We start from the raw sequence: 15,105 nt of genomic DNA on the forward strand, positions 1-15,105 counted from the left end.
TCTAAAATTGAATTTATTTTATGGTTAATGTTTAGCTGGTTTCCTATCTCTTATTTGAAACTGGTTTGGTTTATTTACTACTGATATATGTATTCCTTCACCTTGTTGATCCTCCTGATGCAAAGTAAAAACACTTTATTTGCAATGCTTTAGAATGTATCCAGCTATGTTAGCACAAATCCCAGAGTACTGAAACTCCGATAATATGTAATTACAGATAATTTATGCCCATGAGTTCTTATTTCCTTAACAACTTCGTAATGAGACAACTATTATAACACAAATTATGCATATGTTTATGAATTTACATAAATGACTAGGGAACAAGTTTTAAAGACACAAATTAACCAATACTGTAATTGTTCTATTATGCCTGAACAAAACACACACAGATTTAGGAAGCCATAGACATGGTAACTACATTCTACAACACATATATTCCTTCAAGCTTTGAATGAAGGGACAAAACCAGAAGTTCAGAGGGTAAAAGTAAACATCCAGCTGGTGATATCTCAAAAATAACACAAATTCAAGTCTTTAAATTCCACAGAGAAAGATTTATCTTTCTCTGAAGACACATCAAGATGTTACTAACTACTTATTGTGTATCCTGGGGAAAAAAGTAAGAAATCTTAGTCAACCAAAGACATAACCAGTAAATCTGAGCACACAGTGGCAGAGAATGTTATTCAGCACAATCACAGATTATTCATACTTATTTTTATTGGAGCAGATGACACAAATTGATAATAAGAAAACCATACAGTTATTCTTAACTGGGTTAGTGTACACTTTCTCAGACTGGCCAAATAGTTAACAAGTTCAATTATATTCTCAAGAATTACACTGAAGTTTTGCTGAGTTGCCCACAGTGTTCTAACAAGAAAATTCTTCCTTCTCCTAGGAAGGAGGAAGGAAAATATGGTGGTACCAGCCACAAGTATGAATTCTTTCTGGACTCTGTTTTCCAGTAGTATTCTAGCATCAAATTTGAGCAGTAATGAAACTCCACAAGTACACCAAACATTAGGAAACAGCAATATACATGCATGTGAATTCTGAATATCTACCAAGAAGGGCTGCAAGTTAACTTTCTATACTTCAAAAATACAATGGATTACCACTATGGTTACTGATATTTCTGCTACTACCCCTATACTGGTAAACTAGAAGAGGAAGCCTACCTATTTCTATTAATTAAGCCACAACACTTCAAGAAATCCTGAAAAAGGCCTATTTCTGCCCACCGCTCTTACTTATCCTTTTGTTCAGTTCTTGAGCAATAAATTTCTTCCATACCCACTAAGAAGGTGGCATCTCCTTTGGAAAATCTCAAAATGAGCTACACCTTTAGCTGATCTAGTAAAATGAATTCTGGGTAAGGATTTATACAGCTAACTAGAAGATATCTCTTACCCTCTTCCATAATATTCTTATTGTGATCTTTTATGTTAGCAATGCAAAATCACTGCAAAATTCAACTGATGTCTGTAAGAGTTCTGTGAAGGCAATGTACACAGAATAGCCATAAACAATGTTGATTTCATCTGAAGTGTTTTCTGACCACTACATTCTCTGAAACTTAATCAGTAATAAAATGGGTATCAGTCCTAATGGAAACTGTCATCTGTAATATTGGGCTACAACTGTCATCACTTCCCTCAACAATTCCAACAGGATAATGCAAAGCACTTTCTTTTGTAAACTTGAGCAGTACATGTAGCCAAAACATAACAGCCACAGTGGTCTACCCAGAAATCATTTTCTGCACAAAAGCAGATTATGTACACTGTGTTAGTTCAGATTTGCAAAGCACCTTGAGATTCTTCCAGATGAAGAACACTGAAAACCAGTAATAATGTGAGACTGCAACAAGTTGTGATGCTTCAGAAAAGTGCTGCACTATTTCAGTGGTTATTTAAGAGTCTTAGAAGGACGCTCATTATCAAACCAACAGACAGTAAATATTAGAAAAGCAAAGATTCTCTAACCTTGAGAAAGCAGAGTTAACAAACTGACAGAATAATAAGGATGAAAAGCAGAGTGGTGCAGAATGGAAAAAACAGTCCAAACTAGAAAAGAGACATAGAAAGGAAAGCAAACATACAAAAATATTAGTAGAGTTGCAAATAAAGCAGTTACTCTTTTTTAAAATAGAACATAAAAAAGAAATAAGATTCCAGCTACAGAAACTCAAAAGCAGGGCCAAATTCTGAGTTTCTAGTTTTTCAGTTGCTGATTTTTCATTCTGTTCAAGAAAGTGCAGAGGCAGGACAATGCTTTGCACAACCAAGAAAAGGTAACCAACATAAAACTCTATGAGGCGTAAACCAAGTAAGAATTTGCCATGACTCCCGCCATCCGGATAAACGTAACTTGAACTGTTAAGGTATGGTCTACTGCTCGATTAAGGCAGATGGCAATTAAGACACTATCGAGACATTCAAACTATCTGTGAAGAATAAAATGGTGGACATTTACTTCTTGAACTTCAAAAACATAAACTTTATTTAGTTCATATTATTTTGAGAGCTACTGAAAAAAAGAAATGCAAAAGATAATTGAAAGGCACATTAGGACAAAAACATAGAACTTGTGCATGTTACTTCTGACGCAAACTAAGATTTCCGAGGACAGAAAAAAGATTATTCTTCTAAAATAGAAAATAGTGCTTTCTCAACATAAGATCTCTCTGCTTGGTTGGCAAGCGCAATAAATGACGGCTTCAATTCAAAACACAAACGGAGCAGTGCTTTGTCACTTATTTGTAATTAATACTTGTTTTCTTCCTGATATTATAACAAACTTAATGTTTGCCAGTACTTGATGGGCCTCCTGTGCAGCCTTTGAAATGTATACCAAGCATGCAAAGCCATCCTTACCTTCTGTAATGTGACACTCCTGTCTGAAGGTGGAATCATCTCTGGAGTCAGAGCTTGAGGTGGATCAATGCCCTTTGTTAATTTCTGATTAATTAAGTAGAAAGCCAAAGCAAACTGTTCCTTGGAAAGCTTCCCACAGTCCTTTGTATCACAGAGTGCCCTGAACAGAGATGCACATGAAATAAACAAAATCTTCATTTCCACAAACTTAACTCTTCGTGTTGTACTTTCAGTTAGAATTGTGAAAACAGCTATTGCATATCTGCTCTATTAAAAATAATGTAATGCACAAATAAACCATGGTAATAAATACAGAAACATACCCAACCACTTCCTCTTTTTGTACAGTTTCACTGCTCTGTTAGAGTAATTATTAATCTGGTAAAAGGCTGAACTAGGCCTACAAATTGCAATGTCTAAATATCTGTAGCTGAATTTACTTGCTAAACTGAAGAACTCCCCATAAGCAACACCAGTTTATACCATTTTCCTAGATTTCCTATATTATACTAACCATACTTTGAAAAAGACAATGTTTCTTTTCTATCAGAGTACCACGCAATAGCTTACAATGGAGAAAAATTTGGAAACAATACCACCACACAGTAGGTGTCACTACAGGCTATAATATACAGGTTATAATGAAAGACAAATGATTCACAGAATTAGATGGGCCCTGAGTCTTGAATGCTAACAATTTAATACAGATAATTCTCAAATGGACATTATCAGTTTTCAAATACACAGCAACATTATGGTGCTTTATATACAGGCATTTAGCTAAATGCAGTATTGGTTTGTAGCTATCTCTTCAGGCTCTTTACCTCCTTTAGCTAGGAAACAGCTCATGGCATCAACCAATTTACCCTTTATTTCTATCCAAAAGTAGAAGCAAATTAAATTACTGCTGCTAATACAGAGGCCTTGCTATTGTATATGAAAATAGCCCTCATTTTCCATAAATGTCGACCTAGCACTTTTCACTAAAAGAGTAAGGAAAAAGCAAGAACCATGCCATCGCCTAAACAGCTGTCGTGGAAAAATAATCCCTACCAGATATGTGCAAGCAGAGCAGAAGGCAGTCCCGTCTTCAGGAATAGTTCTCTGGCTTCCACACCTGACACAAATCCATCCATGTCCTTGTCAGTTTTCACAAAGATCTCATCATACTTAATTTTGTCTGCAGGCGATACAACCCACTGAAGAGAAGGGAGAGGGAGCGGTAGAGAGAAAAACAAAATCCACAATGCCAAGATAAAGACAGTTCTGTTTTCAGACTGTTATATACTTTCAGAGTTACATATTTGAAGGACTACAGCACAGATTTTGAAAGTGATACGGGTGCCTCATTTATGAATCACTTTTATCATAGATAAAAGTACATAGACATGTATAGGCATCTGTAAGACACTCCAAAAGTAAAAACATTGGTATCAATGAAGGACAACAGTCGGCTGATACTGCTCTACTACTGCTCTGATACTCTCTTTGCCTATGCAATAGATGTATCCCTTGGGGCCCAGATCTCCTCCTAGCACGGGGTTTTCCACTCACCACTGTACTCAGTCCAGCTACATCAACTTCACTCCTCCTTACACAGCTGGAGACCCTTAGCTGGGTCAAGCTCAGAGATAACAGCTGGGACATTCTAAATTGTAGGTCTTAAGTTCTTACCAGGGTAAAGATAGGAGTTACAGCCACATTTCTTACTTCAACATTTTCTCCAAATACTACACTATTTACTATAAAAAGGTGGGGGGAGGGTGAGTGAAAATTGATTCAGCTTCTGCATATATGCATGCTTGTGGATATTAATTTAAAAGTACAAGGACATTTAACACATACAAATCTCAAATGGTACTGTATTAAAAAAAAAATATACACCAAGACACTCATCCAGAATACACTGCTTTGTAATACACACACTACCCAGGCTTAAGTCAGTCAAGTAAACTGCCAGATTAAAAGTCTTGGACAACATGTAAGTACATACACAATCCTATCACAATTTGTTTTAAAAACTGCCCATGTTCAAACCAGTATTCAGTCAGAACAAACATTCTGCCTGCACATACTTGGATTAAACTGTTTTCTAAGTGTTCTGATCTTTGGGTTGAGCTAGATGTTTTGAAACAATTTATTTGTAAAATACCTTCAAAATCTTCACTAAATAATACACTTTTATCCAACTGTTCATATTTGAAGACATCTGAAGAAATTACGTATTATACTTTCTCTTAATCTGGTCTTCCCATCACCCTCCTCAACTTTATTATCGATAGGCCAAGGAGAAGGAAATAAAAAACATTTATCAAGACTTTTCACATAGGCAGACCCCAAAGTAAAACATTAAGAACAAATCTTTTGACCCTAATTTCCTTCAGAATTATACCTGTGTTAATGGAGTTTTGGCAGCTAAAATGCCTACAGGTGGCAGGGACTGATGAGAATCTTTGCAAGATGCTGAAGAAGGAATTAACGGCATTGCTCCTGGAACACTAATAGGTTTTCTCTTGGATAGTGGCACCAAAGCTGCAGGCAAGGACATTGGCACTGGTTCCTTCTCCAACGCGCAGTACACCAAGAACATGGCCTGAACACATACACAAAGAAACAAACACGTGAATGAGGAGAGGAGGAAGAGAAAGAATTAGTTAACAAGCAACTTTGTAGCATCTTTTCACAATATTTCATTTAGCCCAGAGGGAAAGTTACTGTTGTGTAATGATACATTCAATAAATTGATATTAATTTGATTAAATTCTTTGAATAAAGGCAATAAATGAAACTGCATGGTCACAAACTAACAAAATTCATCCATTTTAAGCCTCTGTCATTCAATTTTCAAAATTCTGAGGTATATAGGATACTTACCACTGCAAATTCATCGCGATCCAACATTCCATCTCGGTCGATATCACTCAATTCCCACACCTACCAATAAAAAGAACATAGGGATATTCGCCTAAACTGTAATGTTTTCCTTTTTACGTCATTAAAAAACAAATGTGAGAACAGTCTCCTTCCACTGTATCTAAAGTCCTAATAATCTAACAGCAGTTTTCAGTAAGTGATATACATTCATACAGGCCATGCAAAAGAAGAGTCTGAAATTGGAATGTTAATGGAACCTTGTCCTAAACAAAGTGTTAATCTATCAGTTTTGTGTATGCTTTATAATGAGAGGAAATCCATTGAAATATCACAGAAAAAATTTACAGTGTAACAGTTCTATGTGTGGTCAACTCCATAGGACAATATTTAGTAATTAGGCTTATTACTATAAACACAGGATTTGAGGAAAAGATTATGAATGTAGCACAGTTATTATCTGTGAATTAACAATTAACTGATAAGTAATGATAAAAAGCTATTCTTACTCGTCCTAAGATATCCACTGGCAATTTTGAGTTCAGGAGTACAGGTTTCACTTTATCTCCCGACAACAGTCCATTAACAGGATTTAGGCTGTCAAAAATAGCATCATACTTGGCTTTGTCTTCCAACTGCGGAAACAGAAGAAAAATATGACTTATGGAAGCAGTCACACTTGCAGTCTACAAAGCACTTACAAAAATACAGACGTATTTTTGTCAAATTAATTTGTCAAAGCTACAGTGAAAAAGGCGTATATGGAACGTATATCATATCATATCATATCATATCATATCATATCATATCATATCAGGAACTTCCTGATACACAGAAATTACATTTCCCCCCCCCCGCAACCCCCATCCTTTTTTTTTTTCTTTTCTTTTTAAAGTCAGAGACTTGTACAAAATCCATTGAGATTTAGTCCTCATTTGTTTTCATGCCTTCAAGTGACCATTCTCAATAAATCAAGCTTCTTCCCAAGATTTCCCAAGCGGTTTCACTCCTCCTCCAGACCCACACAAATTAGATCTACAATTACAGATTTAACAGGAATGTCCATTTATCATATTTAATAAACTATAGCTACCAGCATCATATCTTTCTCAGATTTGTGTTTCCTTACAGACCAAATTACTGTTCTAGGTAGTAGCATGGTACTTCGCTTACCTTAACAGCCCATGGTATATCACTCGATGCTGTTCCACTGAGCAGCAAAGGACTACTAGTATCAGTCTAATGAAAAAAGAGAAAAAACTCACTTAAAAAAATAAAGAGTTCTGACATTTCAAAACTACCCCTTTATTTGTGAAATCATTGCTTCTCAAGGCATTTGAGTCATGCATATTATAGTTAGGGAAATAAAGATTTACAGTAAGAAATTTAAAACCTTCCTTCTATTAAGGACAGCACTAGTAGAACGAGTGCCATAAACGTTCCAATTTCACACAATTTTACTTTTATAACCCCACTAAAACATGCAGCACCTTATTCTAGCTCCATGTTCTCTTGTTTTCCCCTCCCCTGCAGCATCTTTTTCAGAAACATCAGATATTTATAACAAGCCCTCCTAATTATTAGCTACAAAGCTTCTTATTAATATGTATATTGAGAATAAAATCTTACAAATCTTGGTGGAGGAACGGGCAAATTGAGGCTACTCAGGGAAACCTCCAATCCATTCTGTGCACATGCTACAAGTCGTAAAGCTACAAAAAACTCCTACAGGAAAAATAAAATGGTAACAGTTTTATTACATGAAAATATGCAAGAGCAAAGATTAAGAGGTTTTCTAGTACTGTTATACATACAAAGGTCACAAACAGCTTGGAAGGGTATGAATTGCAAAATGACAGAAAGCAGCAGTAAAAAAACCAGTGAATTCTTGCAATGAGGTAAAACTTGTAATTACTGCCTCCACGCAGTTAGTAGCTTCCTTGCTAGTACAATCAGCTCTCTGCACTCAGTTCTTCTATGACAGAGAAGTAAGAATCTGAAGCAGCACATACAGCTGTTTATCTTGAAGGAACTGAGTTAACCCCAAAGGTGGCAGCTGACAGCGAAGGAGGGAAGAAACGTACAGCATATGAAAGGGATGAACTAAATTGGAAGGCTGGTGAAAGATTTGTTTCATAGATGCTACAAGCAGCTTTTCCTACTGTGAAAGAAAGCAACCAACTCTCTGCAGGCCATTATTTAACTAACTACACTTCAAACCATCTAATAGCAATATCACATCAGAGCTTGTCAGCAAGCAGTATGTCTGACTGACATACTGCTCACAGCTGCAGCTTAAAAAGAACAAGTCCAAACACAACGCACACACATGAAATCCAACAAAATTAGATAAATGTGGATTTTGAAGATTTTATAGAACTTTGATTTCTGCATTTTTCACCTCAAGATTAAGAGGAAAAATTACCATAATAGTAAATACAGTATATTAGACCTTAAATTATTCCTCTGTTGTATTGCACACATACACAGCAGCTCATATTATGACTTGAAGAGAAACAGATGAGGTAGCTGAAGGGTACTTCATTTATTGTAGCTTACACTGAAACAGGGAGTACATACCAGAAAAATAAATCCTATGAGAAGAACTGCCTTTCTGAACCAGAAACATTCATGCTTATCTTATTGCAAGGTTTGCTAGCAGTTAGAGTAACCTCATTCATCAAACAACCATACCTGTTTGTTCAAGATTCCTTTGCTATCAGTATCAGCTAAGTCCCAAATCTAAAACATAAAAACAATAGTCAAAGGTATTACAAAACACTAAAAGGAAGCTGGCAAGTTCTCACTTACATTAAGAACAATTTAATTCTTGGATGGAAGTTCAGTTCTTAACTTTTGCTACAGCAATTATTTGTGGTGACAAATTTAAATGCTGTTTTAATACCATCATGAGCAACATAGACTGTGGAATAAGCACAGGTACTGAAGTTTGAAACCATTAAATAGCAGTACTGAAAACACATGAAGGAAGATCATGTATCCTGCCATACCTATCCAAGTACTTTAATTTACAGAGGACACTAACTGAAGCAAGAGACAGGATAATTAAATACTTGTCATTAAATACCTTTCCAAGCACCAAGTCTGTCAATCCAGATTTCTTCAAGAAGACAGCTGCATCAGAAGCTAACACTCTTCCAGTATTAGCAGAATCAACCTGGAGGTAGAAAAAAAAAAAGCCAACTCACATCACCAACCAGCTTTTGAATTGATGCAGTCTCATTATAGAAGCTCTCACAAAGCTAGCAAAGAATAGTCAGGTTAACATAGCCACTTTTTCAGAATCTCTTTCAGCAAAGGCAGAGTAACACAGTATCAGCTGTGTTTATTTTTAATTTCACAGTCCATACTGCCTAAACTGAATGACTAAGTTTATGATAGAACTGGAGGAGTACTGAGCATCAGTGCTATTTCAGGTGATGAATTTATTCTTCAGTGGTACAGAAAGCTCTTAAGTGCTTCTATGAATGAAACAAGACATGCTCTACTAATACAATAAGACAAAGGGAAATGTCTTTCTAACACTGCTGTTTTGAAAGCTGACATCTTTTTGTTCAGCAATTTCAAAACTGAAATGCCCCTTTTGTGGAGAAAAGTCCTTCTTAAGAAGTGAGTGCTCAACTTTTTGAGGTATTAAAAAAAGAAAAAGGTTTGTTTTCTTTTCTTATTGGTCTAAATATAAAAGATGAGTAATAAATAAAATTCCAAAGTCAAAAGATTTATGTCTATTGAGTGAAGCTGCAAGAACTTCACATATACTTTTGTCACTAGGTTGCCTTTCACCCAAAGCTCACAACAGCACTGAAAAGAACCTTAAGACATCAAGAGAGATGCAAGTCTTACATAAACCTAACTAGTCTGCAAACACAACAGTCAGTTTCACTTGTAAATGGAAAACAAACCACATGAGAACAGTATTTGGCAGGGGGTTACTCCAGTCCAACTGCTCACAGTCTTATTATTGTAAACTGATGTATGTTTTGTTGAATTTGCTACCAAACCACCATACGTAAATCATCTTACACCTTATTTTGCACTGATATAGCTCAGACAAGTTTTAGTTACTACAGAAATATATTGTAAGTAAGCAGTGTTTTTCTCGAACTTCAAACACTTACACACTGCTGGCCATGCTGAAGTCTACAGCAAAAGAATATTCTTCTACATTAAAGAAAGCTTCTTTTCTTAACAAGGACATACGTACCTGTCGATAGAACTTCTCATACACAGGATTTGCACTTGATAGCTATAAAGGAAAAAAAAAGGGAGGGGGGGGGAGAAAAGATATTCAATTAATCATAAAATCTGCATTTCAACTCCCTTCTCCCTGGATAATCAGAGCCAGGAAACACTTTTTGCTGGTCTTCATAAAGCGTTATGCAATTTTGCAAAATGATAAGGACAGTTATACCATAGCTTGTGCTTGTTTTGTATACTCGCTGCTTGTTTTGGAGTCGCTGCCACTAATCACTATCAGGTTACCATCAGACAGGTCACCAGGCTAGGCAGCACGAAACAAATTCTTATGCAAGATCCAATACAAGCCAAGAAGCCTGCAATGATACAGTCTAGTAGGTGCTTACTAATGAATACAAAGCAGGATAGCTGGGTTTCACTATCCGTTAAATCATCATTTAGAATTCAGTGCCTTAAGCAACTAGTCTGCAAAATTTTCAGATAGCCAAGTAAGTTTGTGGATTCATAACTGAATCCACAGCAATGATTAGTTAAAAAAAAAAGGGGGAAGAGATATTTAAACTTGTACCATTACCAAAGATCACTTCTGCCTTACTTTCACTACCACCTACCATACATTTACAGCTCACCTAAACTCAAGCGAGCAAGGATTAAACAGCATCTAAACCTACAATTCTTGCACTCTGACTTTGCTTTGGTATGTGGAATCTTCTTGTTTCAGCCATTACCAAAGCAGGCACTTACATATCCCTTAGAACTGCCTGACAAAATACACTCATATTTTGCCAGACCTGACTATCATAGCACCAATACAACACCTTCCAGCAGGCCCCTGGTATAGAAATATATATATAGTATATAGTATATAGTATATATATAGTATATAGAAATATATATATAGTATAGAAAGCATACTATACTTTCTTAATTAACTGTCAACTGCTGCACTTCTCAGTTCACCCACAATTTTAATAGTGTTTTAAAGGGGCTGTTCCCCAAACACTCAAATATTTTACTAAGTTCATTAATTTATCATAATGTGTCGGTATTGACAAAATCCCATTAAAGCTAGGAGCAAAATACTGGAACAAAGTTGGGCAGAGGGTGCTCTAGAAGTAAAAGCCCACATCATCCCTCTTGCCCAATCTCACTCTTTGTTCAGCCAAATGTTTCATTATTACAGCCAAACCGATCATTGTCACTCCTGGACAGGAAATATCACATTGGAGTCCTGCAAGGAAAACACTGAGTGCAAAACAATCTTTTCATTCAGCACTTGGAACACAAGCCAGTCATTCTTATTTGTTTCAGTAGTGTTTCCAATGTTCGTTTTAACATCAGTATCACTGCAACAACTGGAATTTCCAGTGACACCAAACAGAGTAACAGTAATAAACAAAAATCCTGACTATTTTTACTAGTAACCGACTTCTGCAAAGTACACCCCACATTAAAAGGTCTTAATATTGTCAGGAATGTTCTTTATCTGCAAGAAGAACAACACTGCTCTGGTTCTAAAGGTGCTGGTGAAGAATCTACCTCTGAGCACCCTTGTAATGGGATTTGTAACGTGCAACTGCAGAGCATAACCTCAACTTGTTCACGATGCAAAAAGGAGGGAGGGAGAAAAGGTCAGATTCCAACGCATGCAAAAATAAAAAACATGTTATTACGTTTGTATTTAAAAGTTTATCACTTCACAAGAGTAACGTCTGCCCTAGTAATTATCACCTTTGTTACAAAACCTTTGAACTTCAGAATACTAACCCAGGAAATAAGAGGTGGTTGCCTTCACCAGCCCTTCTCATTTTCGAGTGGCACTCAAGCCTTTATACCCATGTTTCCACCCCTCTGTCACATTTCTACTTAGGTCTAACATTTGCAACCTTCCTTTGCTCACAGAAGTGAAAAAGCTCTGGTTGGGGGGGGCTATCTGAAGAGGAAAAAAAACACCCCAAAACAAAGCATCCCTCCAAACCAAATGAGATAGGAGCTAAGATAGAAGGTGAGCTGTTTATCTCAACTGAAAACCAAAATAAAGCCAAGCCTTAGGATTTGTTTTAACAGTTTCCATGTCAAATGACACCATCTGGTAGTAAATATTCCTCACACAGCCATCCTCTTGCTCTTTGCTGGGTCTCAAGATGACTCAGGATAGAAAAGAAGCTTTCAGACACAGCAAGAATCTCAGCTCCCCATTTCGGAGAAGTTAAAAAGGGAAGGAAGAATAAAGTACAAGCAGTTCTTCTTCCACTATTAGAAACAGCAGGCTCCTAAAGGTTGAAAAGAGCATGAAATTAGTCCATAAAAGACAAATGCAACACCAAGGGACAACTGCAACACCTGGAATCCCTACAGCAGTGCATAGTTTGGGCACAGTACTGACAGAGTTACAAGCAAACAACAGCACAACCACACAGCCTAAAAGCAGTTATGGCGAGCTGTGCTTATTGTGATGCCCCTTCCAAACAATGATAAACTCACCCTCTAGATTCAGAGAGATTCTAGAACACCCACCTGTGTTCTGGAATCTCTCACATTTCTGATGTGAAAAGGAGTTACTGAATGAAAGCTCCTTTCAGATTAAAAGGTTCACCCTGTCTAACAACAACACAGGTGAAATGAAGAAAATACCTGCTATGAATTATATGCACCTACAGCCACGCGCTTAAAGACTCAGAACTTTCGATCCCATTAAGCAGCTGAAGCAGGCACAGAACCTCTGCCATCTTCCTTCCGCACAGACATCTGTCACTGCGTAATTAAATACTATTCAATTGTATTCTCAAATCACTCCAGGAAACCTCAGCCATCTTCTAGTCATGATTTCTCCACACTTCCAATTGCGCATGGTTTGTCATACAGAACCTCAGCTTTAATCCTCCAAAGCAGCAGAGCTTCCTGAATGTCAGAAATATTACATCCAACAGCCTTCAACATTCAACATCCATATCTCCCACACTCCTGATATGCAGTTTGTGCTTTTTCTATTTGCCGTTCCCTCTCTAAATTAAACAAGATAAGTAGCCACAGTTGGAAGGTCAGAAATAAAACTCTTCTCCTTGGCTATAGCTTGAGTTCTCCAACAGATGACACTTCTAGATACCAACGCTTCCTCCTCACTGGTACTGCTATCCTGTTTCCACATTAAAGACACCTCAGATTATTACCAGAACTGGGGGGTAAGAGGAAGAGATAACCATGTTCACTTTGCAATTCTCTTTAAGTATACTCAGCATCATTAACTTCATTACATCCACACAGGTTTGAAATGTTTTTAGTTATCAGAGTTCCATGTTAATAAGTAGAGCCTTAATATTCAAATAAAGGACGTTGGCCTTCTCAGACACCACGGATGCAAAGCCATCTGAAAATACCCCACTCTGATTTTGGAAACCCCCAACTTCCTACCGATGTTAAATGAGTCAAACGCACGTGGAAAGGGGAAAAGAAAACCTGAGGCAACCGTGAGCTCAACTGCAGGTCAAGCACGACTGCTTCTGATTCTCTGCATGAAGCCTGCAGCAGCAACAGATCAGCCTACATACTTCTCCTGCTGGTGTAAGTAATTGATCTCACTGCAGGTGGTAACTATACCCTCCCACCCAACCCGTGCTCATTTTCACTTCCTCATACTACATCTAAACACGTTCACAACACTAGATTGGAAATTTCAGAAATTACCTTCAGGTTTGCTTTAGTTTCTGAAACGATTCCTACCCAACCCACCCTCCTCACATCAATGAACAACAACAACAGAAAACACTTCCTCAATTTAACCACTGATGCCAGTTGCAGTCACAATGGTTTTAAGGACAGAGGCAATTTTTTCTGCCTCTGTCAACATTAACACATTTCTATTTAGTTCTTCTTCCACGTGACCCAAAAAGTCAATAAATTCTACAATGACAGGCTTACACAGCCCGTAAGCAATCATGTTTTACTGCAGAAGGCACCAGAGCAGACACTCCTCCCCACATAACAGCCCGTGCCCATTCAACAGCCCACGGAATCAGTTACTGCTCTGTGCAAACTTTTTCCCCTCTGCAGCAAGGGGATGTTTCAAACTTGAAATGATGGATGATTTCCTCAAAATCCAGCTCCATGGGGAATAACTGCAAACTGAGCAGCCCTGCTCAGCACTTGGTAATTGCCTCACGCGTGCTTCATGACTCACACTTATTTAGTAGCTTTGTTTTTTGATCAAATAAACGTGACAATGGATGGTGGGATTGAAGCACCGCAGCAACCGATACAGGCCTGCCAGGTCGGAATGAAAGCGCCCCTGTCCCTGCTGCACGAACCAGCCCCGTTAGCATGTTATTACCTATCGAACCTCTAAGGAACGAGAGCCTGCATGCCAAAGCGGTGTCCCCATGGCACACAGGTAGCCGGAAACGAGGTACCGCCTTCCACACCAGCAGCTCCGTTGTTAAAGCACCTCCGGCACATCAGAACCAGGCGCAGCCCCTCCTGGTGCCCCACCGCTGACACCGGACCCGGCCCAGCGCCCCGAGCAGCGCCGTGCCCCACGGCTCCGCCATCCGCAGGGCGGGTTTGGGGTCTGCTCTCCGTTCGTTCTGTTGAAACCAGCCGCACTTTCCCCCAGACAAAAGCCCGGGCGCGCTGACAGCCGCAGCTCGCTCTCTCTCGCTCGCTCTCTCTCTGCGGGCCGCTCCCCGGCCGAGGGGCAGCGTGTGCCGAGCGCAGGCCGCGGGCAGAGGCACCTGCAGCCACGCGGGGCCGCGTTGCGGGGCCGGCATCGCCCGTCCGGCTGGAGGATCCCGCACGGCCCGGCCTCGCCCCGCACCGCGGCCGCCCGCTGACAGCGGGGCTCGCACAAAGCCGCGGGATGAGGCGGCGCCGAACCGCTCCCCGGGGGCCGCCCCGCTCGCCTCCAGCCCCGGGCCGCCCCGGGCCCCGCCGCTCCGTCCCGAGAGGCGGCCAGCCCCATCCCGAGACACCAGGGCGGCCCTTCCCCGCGGCGGGAAGTACCTGTGTCAGGGAGAGGTGGGCGGCCATGCTGCTTCCATCATGCACCGGCCGGGCCGCAGGAAGGACGCGCCGCGACCCAGCACTGCTGCCCAACTTCGGCAACTTCCCCGGACGGGACCGGCCAAAACCCGGCACCGGA

General features: G+C 39.3%; 1 protein-coding gene across 6 annotated transcripts in view; it reads right to left on the bottom strand.

Moving 5' to 3' along the window:
• The window catches only part of EPS15 (epidermal growth factor receptor pathway substrate 15), a 39,903-nt gene extending 24,798 nt beyond the window's left edge, over window positions 1–15,105 (bottom strand). For 3 of the 6 annotated variants that reach the window (XM_015870457.2, XM_032446155.1, XM_015870460.2), the window contains exons 1-11: window positions 14,967–15,104; window positions 9,979–10,020; window positions 8,842–8,931; window positions 8,448–8,495; window positions 7,383–7,478; window positions 6,927–6,992; window positions 6,263–6,388; window positions 5,757–5,816; window positions 5,275–5,475; window positions 3,936–4,081; window positions 2,883–3,042 (exon numbers count right to left, since the gene is read on the bottom strand). In XM_015870457.2, the coding sequence (XP_015725943.1) occupies window positions 2,883–3,042; window positions 3,936–4,081; window positions 5,275–5,475; window positions 5,757–5,816; window positions 6,263–6,388; window positions 6,927–6,992; window positions 7,383–7,478; window positions 8,448–8,495; window positions 8,842–8,931; window positions 9,979–10,020; window positions 14,967–14,993 (1,062 nt within the window). In that variant the 5' untranslated portion in view covers window positions 14,994–15,104. Of the gene's footprint in view, window positions 1–2,882; window positions 3,043–3,935; window positions 4,082–5,274; window positions 5,476–5,756; window positions 5,817–6,262; window positions 6,389–6,926; window positions 6,993–7,382; window positions 7,479–8,447; window positions 8,496–8,841; window positions 8,932–9,978; window positions 10,021–14,966 lie in introns of all 6 variants that reach the window. The other 3 variants (XM_015870461.2, XM_015870458.2, XM_015870459.2) reach the window with 2 other exon arrangements.

Source organism: Coturnix japonica, chromosome 8 (assembly GCF_001577835.2).
Source record: "Coturnix japonica isolate 7356 chromosome 8, Coturnix japonica 2.1, whole genome shotgun sequence".
Classification (NCBI taxonomy): domain Eukaryota; kingdom Metazoa; phylum Chordata; class Aves; order Galliformes; family Phasianidae; genus Coturnix; species Coturnix japonica.